We start from the raw sequence: 8829 nt of genomic DNA on the forward strand, positions 1-8829 counted from the left end.
TACCCTGTATAATAGAATGAATGAAAATGAATGAAATGTCAACTGAATCAATCAATCAAAATTGACATTTGTTTGTGAACAAGAGTTGAAAATTATTTGTTTATTTTAAATAATTAATTTATTATTGTTATAGCTAATTATTACGCTGTTGTGCAGTTTTAATTTAATATTGTTATAATGGAAGGGAAACCATTTTTTTGTAAGAATTTCAGTACTGAAACTTATTGTTGAGGATAGTTTGTTTTCCACCATTATTTTCCACTTCTTGCACATACAGACTCTTATTATTTCAGGGACACCGGAGCTTGTCAAGAGATTAATTCAATTACGTTTCGAAAATGACTGGTTGTTTAAGAAGAGAAAGCAGCCTTGGAGGTTAGTTAATGATTAGAATCCTCAATTTAGTCTACAATATGTGTAAATTTATTATTATTTATACATTTGCCTAAATGTATCCTTTATGCAGTCGATTTCTATATAGTTTTATAATTCGTGCGTTACAGTGAATTTCACAAAATCCTGTTAGAAAATGGGTTTCCACATAAAATGACTGTAAAACATGTCAGTAAGAAGTGGTCCTACATGTGTGATGTAAGTTTTTCATTGTGTACCTACTATTGTTATAAGTTTCACATCTAATATTCAATACACAAACATCATAACAACTTTGTTTATGTGATGAATAATGTTTCAGACCTACAAAATAGCAAAAAGAGATAGAAACAAAAGCTGGAAATATTACAAAGCTTTTGATAAACATTATGGAAAAATGAAGGTTTTAGACAAATACGAATCATGTAAGTATGCATTTAGTCACATATATAAAATATACCCAATTTAGAACAAGACCTAATGAAGCATTTAATTTTGAATAAATATTTAAAACTGGCCTTCTATAAATTACTGACCATTTTGTTGTCTGAAACAGGGAATGATGAATGGAGGTTGAAGTTGATCACCTGCATCACTGAGGCAAAGGCTCTCAAGCTTGACTACCAGAACATGTGGTGGTAAATAATACAATTTATTTATTTCTTGGGTATTAGGTAGTAGGTATATATCTGGCCAAGTAGTAATTGCCACTTATGGCAAATTTACAATAAATATATATGTACATTCGGTTTGTATATGGTAAATTTATAATGTATCGGTCATATAAAATTATGGTTTACTTTATAATATCCTTGTTTTCATAAGGATCAAATATAAATTTGACATATATTCATTCTCCTCCTTTTTGTTACCAGAATATCCAATAACAAATTTTTGTGTAATTTATTTGCAGGACAGTGGAAAGAGCATTGAGGTGTCAGGACTTACCTACTGATTGCTGTATACAGGATATAAAGGGACTGTGGTCACATTTGAGAACAACTTTCAGTGTGAGTTTAATTTTTTGTAAATAAACATAGTTATGTTCTCAGTTTTCGAAACTTAGACTGATGAGATCATTGACTAAATCTAACTCCTACCAGAAGCCTCATAGGGTTTTCACAGGCTTTGTGGCAATAAATGGTTATGCTCATTGTGTTGCCTGTTCTGTGCACTCCACATTATACAATCTCAATATAATTTTGGCAGATTAGCAAGTCCCTATCCCTCACTGATAGTTGTATTCCAAAGTAGAGACAGATGTAGAGTAAACTACTCTAAAGGTACTCCATTGAAATGGAGAGCAGATGTGCAGGAATCCTATCGCCATATGGGCGAGAACGGCAAAGTGTCGCCTCTCTCGCTCTCTCACACGCTGATTGTTCGATTTCGCGCATCTCCGATCCACCTCAGTGGGAACATTGGATTATGTTAACAGAGGAAACACCGTATGAAGCTCCGTAAGGGCGCGCTAATACCAGAGTGGGCGCTGTACGCCGCCATGCTGGAGTACTACCAGGCGTTTGAAGCAGAGCACCTGGAGGCGCTGCGGGGCTCCGCCGCCGTCTCCGAGAGCCGCCGCCGCCGCGCCAGCAAGCACTACCTGCAAAAAAAAACTGTCGAAGGTGGCGATGATGAATACGAATTTCAATGTGAGTTTAAAAGTTTGATGTTTGTCACAATTATTTCAGACAACACATAGACTCCAAAAGTAATTAACATAACACAGCATCACACGCCTGGTATCTAGTATATTTGTATATTACTTTGAGATTCCTTAAAAAATTATATCCGTAACCGAAATTATTCGAAACTAACGGATAATCCGCATTAATTTATTACCCGTATCCGTACACCGTATCCGGTATAATAATCATTCTTAAATCCATATCCAATCCATATCCGAAATTTCATATCCATAACATTCCTGGTGTATAGTATACCAGCTATATAATAAAAGTAGTAAGCAGAAAAACTTTTATTAGTATTGTTAGTATACAAATAGTTAATTTAAATAATATCTTATAAACTGGGCAGTGGAGCTGAGTCCATGGCTTTAAAATATATTTAAAAAAACTCATAAATTCTATGACGCAATTTGTTTGCTTTGCACCTGCTACCAAATCCTATAAAGCTACACAGAAAATAGACGTTACAAAACGCAATGATTGGAGAAATTGTATATTTTCAGGGACTAAAGATATAACGGAAACATTTATACAGATTAGACTGCAGAATGACTGGCTGTTCAGAGAGAGGAAGTGGGCTTGGAAGTAAGTTATAAGTGGTTATTACATTTTGCCAATCCATCCAGCCTCGCGTCCAGCTCGCGCATCGTGATCGAAAAATCGACGCTATTAGAGCTTGAGGTCGTGGTTACCATGGACACCAATTTGCTATTAGACTACACGATCCTGATCGCCGAGACCTTGACGCATCAGGCTCATCCTAATAACCGTTATACATAGTTATAATTTTCTGTCTATTCTATCTTAGCCATTCTTAGCCTTTTGTGCATTCATATTCACCTTTTATATTCACATGTACAATGTACTTAAAAAAGCGAGGCTGTTTTCACAAGTAAATATTTGCCCCAAATACTAGTCTATTCCAGTATTTTTCTAATATTGACTCACATCTATAAGTTATACGGCCTAAGTCCCCACCACAATTTATACTGTATAACTAATTAGGCTTTTTTTACCGTGCTTCGGAGGGCATGTTAAGCTGTTGTTCCCGGCTATTAGCCGTAAAAATACCTCCACCAACCCGCAGTGGAGTGACGTGGTGGAGTATACTCCATACCCCTTCCGGTTGATTGAGGGGAGGCCTGTACCCAGCAGAAGGATGTATATAGGCTATTTATGTTTATGTTATGTACTATTAAGTTTCTTATGCTAACTAGCCACTTACAATTCTTCAGAATGAATGTTGATACATCTAAATGACGTGCTTGTTTGTAGTGATCTCGTGGCAATAATGGTTGAGGAGTATGGCTTCCCTAAAATGTTAACCGGCAGGGAAATATCCCGGAAATGGTCCTCTACTTTCTCGGTAAGTTATAGCCCATCAGAAATATGAAATGTTAAACCTTAACATGTACTGTTATAAACAACATCAACAAACTTACTGTAGGTCAAAGGAACAAGTTCACAGAATAAAAAATATAAAAACATCATCAAAATCTTCATTTGAACTCTTAAGCGGCGTGGTATTTCCACATGTTATGCGCATTGTCTAAGCTGCCCTCATCCCCGGCCCCAAATAGGACAACCCCATACTGTTAGTCGACATTTCCCCGCATTTTTGCTGAAATTCCTAATTGCTTCCATGGCAGTACAGTACGCATAGATCAAACCATATAACTCATAAAGAATAATACTACGTATAGAACGGTCACTCTACGCCCCGCACCAATTAGCATGGGGCGCTGACCTCACCCCCCGTTATGGCGGCAACCCGCTGAGGAGTTAGGAGTTAGGGGCCCTTGCGGGTTAGATGGCAAACTAAGAATGAGGTTTTTGTATCTGGTACCCGGGGTGTGTGCTTCCATATTATCCACAACACAACACACTTATAATGTATTATCGTAGGAAAAGTAATCCAACTTTTGTTCCAGGAGTACCAAAAAGCTAAAGCTACGGGTAACAAGTCTTGGGTGTACTATACGCTGTTTGAATTATATTTGGGAGAAGGATCACTCAGTTTGAATCCAGTCGTCGGATGTAAGTATATTATTCGTCATAAGTATAAATGCATGTAAGAAAACGTAAGTTTGATTAAAAAAGAAAAGTGTTCTCATCTCTCTTTCTCTCTATTTCTTCAATAATCTTCATTTGCATCCTATGATGGTGTACAAGTTGGTAAGTTACATATGAGTTTTACATCACAGGCCCTTTCGGGCACAACACAATAGAAGTTTAAAAGAGAGAAGGAAGCTTTTCAAACAGTAAAACAGTATCAGTTCTTACTCTGTCCTTTTCTAATCTTGAAAGTTTTTATATTATTATTGTTATTTGACAGGGCAAGAGGAATGGGTATCCAACTTAATAAGCGCGAGGATAGATTTAGACTATTTATTCGTAGTGTCTTACAAGGAACGAAACGACGGCTGGAGGTATGTATACATTACTAAATGTAGTTGTTGTACTAACCAACAATGGTGAAGAGACATATCCCGCTGTAGTTGTTACAGTCACCGCGGGTACCTTTACCATTATACAGGGTTACAATGTTTGCGTCGCGCATATCTTGTGGAATATTCCTTCCCGATAATTCCACAAAATATTATGCGCTCCACAGCGCTCCTGAATACGCAAGTTTACAACTTTCAATACACGAAATTACTATGGAATCGGCAAGAAAAACACACTGTGACGTCATAGAAAAAGTGATAAAATGTCGGACGCATTATTACGTTTTTCGTGCTCTAAGACCGAATGTCCTTTCAAAATGCTAATTCCATTGTTTAACAATTGTGTCTGGAAATCTTAGCCTTATGAGGTTAAAGGTATGAAGGCATGTATAATAATGGGGAGCCCTAGACACTATATAAATCATCTAGAAAACATGTATGAGGCCTGATGGTGACAAAGGCCTACTATGGACCATTGTTGCGATCACTTTAGGACGTCAATGCATAAACACAACGTGAGTCTTCTTCTATCGTGTGGGTTGCGAGGTGGATTTCCAACCTCATCAACTCTGGTATCAGGATTATTATTGAGCCGCCAAAGGCCCCTGACATGGCTCATGTAACGACTACTTACTTACATCAGTAAGTAGTAACCGGGACCAACACGTGCCTTCCGAAGCTCGGATCATCTTACTTTTTGGACAATCAGGTGATCAGCCAGTATTGTCCAAAAAGTCGGTGTTGTCAGTATTGTGTATTCTATTCTAGTAGATATCCTATAACTTACTAAAAGTTGGACCTTACCTGTTTATCTATTAGGGAAGTCGAAAGAAGATTGCGAAATATCGGCTTGCCGCTGGACCACAGCCTACTAGACTTGCCGGAGATTTGGACATATCTAATAAAAACCTATAAGGTAAGGAATTAAACTATGTTCCCACAAATTTTTCTTTAGAATACATAAATCGAACATCGAAATCGGGGAATCCCGAAAATAGAGTCAATTAGATTTCGACCTATATTTCATTGAAATTCGACACGACAGCTTCAATCTCGGACATAATTCGGGAATTTCGAATCGGCATGCTTTTAAAATATGTTAATACAAATGTAACATTGAAAAATACTGAAAGAGTTTTCAAACATCTAACTTTTAGTCGAGAAAACCGCAGCCCTTCCAAGAAACTGATCCTTCAATATGGTGCGGTCTTTGGGAGGATTTGCCCAAACCGTAATCAATGGCCTAAGGACTATTGTTGCATGATACCAATCAACAATTTCAAGCACAATCAGCCTTTAAATAGGTAATCGTTTAATAGCTTTCCTTTAAATGTACACTATACGTTAAATGACGTATAAATGGGTCTGTCCAGGTTATAGACAGTATAAACACGTGTGTGTAAAAGTTGTTAAGTCAACTGGAACAAATCCAAAGGATTCGCAAAGGATGTTTGTATGTTTTTGTGCAATAAAGTTTGATTTGGTTTGGTTCCCTATTCCTAAATTATAATAAGATAAATGGTTGCCAGTGAACTCACATTCCTTTCAACTGTTGTTCATAAGTGAAGACCTGTTTGTTCTTAGCGGTAGGACTTATCATCATCATTCCCCTAGTGTTATCTCGCTCTTACGGGGTCTGCTTACCTAACATGGAGATTTAACAGGTCCAGTTGTTTTTGAGCGGTAGGACTTATATGTGCTGTAAATGTTTGTTACATTTCCGCAAGTCGTAATAACAGCGTTCGTTTACAGTGGAAGAGAAAATTCGCTGACAAAGGCATGTTGAGTGAACAATGGCCGTATTTTGAAGCGATGGCACAATACGAGAAGGCTCACCAGCCGAAACAAAAACAGGAATTGGAGTACGACTGCAACAATGATGACTGCAATGATGATAACGACTTTGACGATGATATTAAACTGTTCGATCTCAAGCAGAAGTTGGAGTTGCAAGTGAAGCCCAAGTTGGAGTACTTGGAGGCCAATCAGTGTAGATCGTGTTCCAATGACGAGGGCTGCGTCAATATCTTCGATCAGAAAGACGATGATGGGCTGGACCTAGCGCATAAGTTGAGGATCGTTGGCGATGTACAGGTAAGACTTGAATGCATCACAAGATTTTTTAATACGTAGTTTAGATTTTTGTCAATTTTAAAATTTTATATTACGATAGAAAAGGGACTCTGCTCGCCAATGAGAGAATATCTGCGAAAAGTTAAATCGTTAAAATTTATAAGTTCATTTATGCGTACATAAAAAATATCATTCTGACACGGTTGAATACAAGGTTACACAGAATGCGGACTCGTCGGTTATGTACCTAAACAGAAAGAAGCACATCTAACATAAAATGTTCTGATTACGCCGTCAATTCCATTCTACATTACTTGTTATAGGTGGAGCCATCAGACAGTCTACCTTCACAAATTTGCTTGAACTGCGTCCGAGAGCTAGAAAACGCGTTTAAATTCAGGCGGAAATGTCAAGAGGTGGATAAAGAATTTCGAAACCCGACCGACAGTCACAAGATTAAAGTAGAAGGTCACCTGGATGACAACGATCATGACGCCAAGGACGACCCGGACAGGTTAGACGACGACTCGCATTTCGACGACATCCAAAAGTTCTCAGAAACGAAAGAAAAGAAACCAAAAATAAAGAAGGAACCACCGAAAATTATGAAGAAAAAGAAGAAGGTTCGGAAAGACAAATACGAGTACATGAAAATATGCGAGATCTGCGGCAAGTACACGAAGAACTTAATGAGCCATCTGGACATGCACTCCAGTGGGAAGGCTTACTCCTGCGACGTTTGTGACAAGAAGTTTAAGTTTAAAAGTGGTTTGATCATACACAAAGCTAGTCACGACCCCACGCCCAGGAAGACCTGCGAAGTGTGCGGGAAGACGTTCCACATCCTGGCTCAATATCGAAGACACTTCGTGTACCATGCGAATGAAAGGAAGTATGAATGCGAAACGTGTGGAAAACGATTCAATACTCTAGATATATTGAAGGTTCACAATAGAACGCACACAGACGAGAGACCGTTCCCGTGTCCTGAATGCGGCAAGACGTTCCGAACCGCCGGGTGTGTTAGCAGACATAAAAGAATTGTACATAGAACGATAAAAAACCAATAAAAGTTTTGTTGAATTAATTTTTGTTTATCATTCAATTTGACTTGACCTTTTATCGTTCGTTTCACGTATTATTCTTGACGCTATCTCGTGGTGACAATATTTGTCTTTTCGAATAGTATTCTTATTTCAGTGCGTAAATTAGAACTTTACATTATGAATTACGGTTAGAAATAAATTCCTAGACAAATTAGGAAACTTCAATGTAGGCTATCAGTAGAATAGCAATTGCGCGATAAAATATAACGTGTCACAAATGACGATACACTGACACATCGTCGTAAGGGATTACTGAAGTGACTTTAAGGATATTTATATATCTCTCTTTCCACGTAAGGACAACAGACGTGAGCATGTAAATGTTTACATAATAGACTAAAGGATTTTAAGTAACCTATTGTATTATCGTCGGGCGTGTGCTAAATGCACGCTAAGTAGAGGTGGGACGATTCATCAACGTAAACGCATGGCGCCTTTGTTGTTGACATGACCGAAATCACAGTGCAACGTCCTTTCCCATTATCTGATGAGTGAGATGTTACGATCCACATGAGGATGTTTACACATGCATCATGTTCGTATGGGTCTTGAGACATGTACAGTCGCGTAAATAAGGGAAAAAGTGCTCTAGACTTTCAGTTCCGTTTCTTCGTGACACGTTTCGGACGTCCTACGAATAAGTACCTAAGTAGGAGCAACAATTCTATTACGATTTCAAACTGTCCAATTCGATGAACTAGATAGCAATGTTATTTTGTTTATGTATCTTTGTTTTCCTGTGTGTGCAATATTATTTTTTTTGTATCATAACAGCTACTTCGGACACTTCGTACAGTTATAATAAAAGTCGTGGCAAAATGTTTCTTACAAGTTATAGGTGTGCCCACCCCAGTAGCGATTGCCGCCGAGTATCTGTGTTTGATGTTTAAAGTTACTTTAACTAGTATCTCGGCTCGAGTGAAGCCGGTACAGCTGTTTACTTTAACCTAACAGCTGATATGATATCGTGATTCCGCCCGCGACAGTCCGGTCATACGAAGCTCCTCCGACAGCTCACAGCTGCGTTGATTGACCGATAGTGTCCAAAAATACAGGCTTCGATGGTTCGGTTAACCCTACGGAATGTTGATCAGGGTATACGTCAATAAGTAATAAAGAGACGCATTCGTTCACCCTGCGGTC

At 38.2% G+C, this 8829-nt stretch overlaps 1 protein-coding gene across 1 annotated transcript; it reads left to right on the forward strand.

Moving 5' to 3' along the window:
- The first annotated feature begins 53 nt into the window (after positions 1 to 53).
- On the forward strand, positions 54 to 7667 carry LOC126373663 (uncharacterized). The gene is made up of 14 exons (XM_050019886.1): positions 54 to 199; positions 294 to 375; positions 504 to 591; positions 695 to 797; positions 929 to 1010; positions 1286 to 1382; positions 1811 to 2024; positions 2564 to 2645; positions 3336 to 3426; positions 3992 to 4097; positions 4396 to 4489; positions 5327 to 5423; positions 6260 to 6601; positions 6904 to 7667. The coding sequence occupies exons 1-14, from the start codon at positions 178 to 180 to the stop codon at positions 7648 to 7650; spliced, it is 2247 nt and encodes a 748-aa protein (XP_049875843.1). The 5' UTR covers positions 54 to 177; the 3' UTR covers positions 7651 to 7667.
- Positions 7668 to 8829: the final 1162 nt, after the last annotated feature.

Source organism: Pectinophora gossypiella, chromosome 16 (assembly GCF_024362695.1).
Source record: "Pectinophora gossypiella chromosome 16, ilPecGoss1.1, whole genome shotgun sequence".
NCBI lineage: Eukaryota > Metazoa > Arthropoda > Insecta > Lepidoptera > Gelechiidae > Pectinophora > Pectinophora gossypiella.

What these genes read in the sequence shown, in the direction of transcription:
- LOC126373663 (XM_050019886.1), top strand. Translation starts at nt 178, where the DNA reads ATGGAAGGGAAACCATTTTTTT. An exon ending in AAGAGAAAGCAGCCTTGGAG is followed by an intron (nt 376 to 503) that starts GTTAGTTAATGA and finishes CGTGCGTTACAG; the next exon opens with TGAATTTCACAAAATCCTGT. An exon ending in AATGGTCCTCTACTTTCTCG is followed by an intron (nt 3,427 to 3,991) that starts GTAAGTTATAGC and finishes CTTTTGTTCCAG; the next exon opens with GAGTACCAAAAAGCTAAAGC.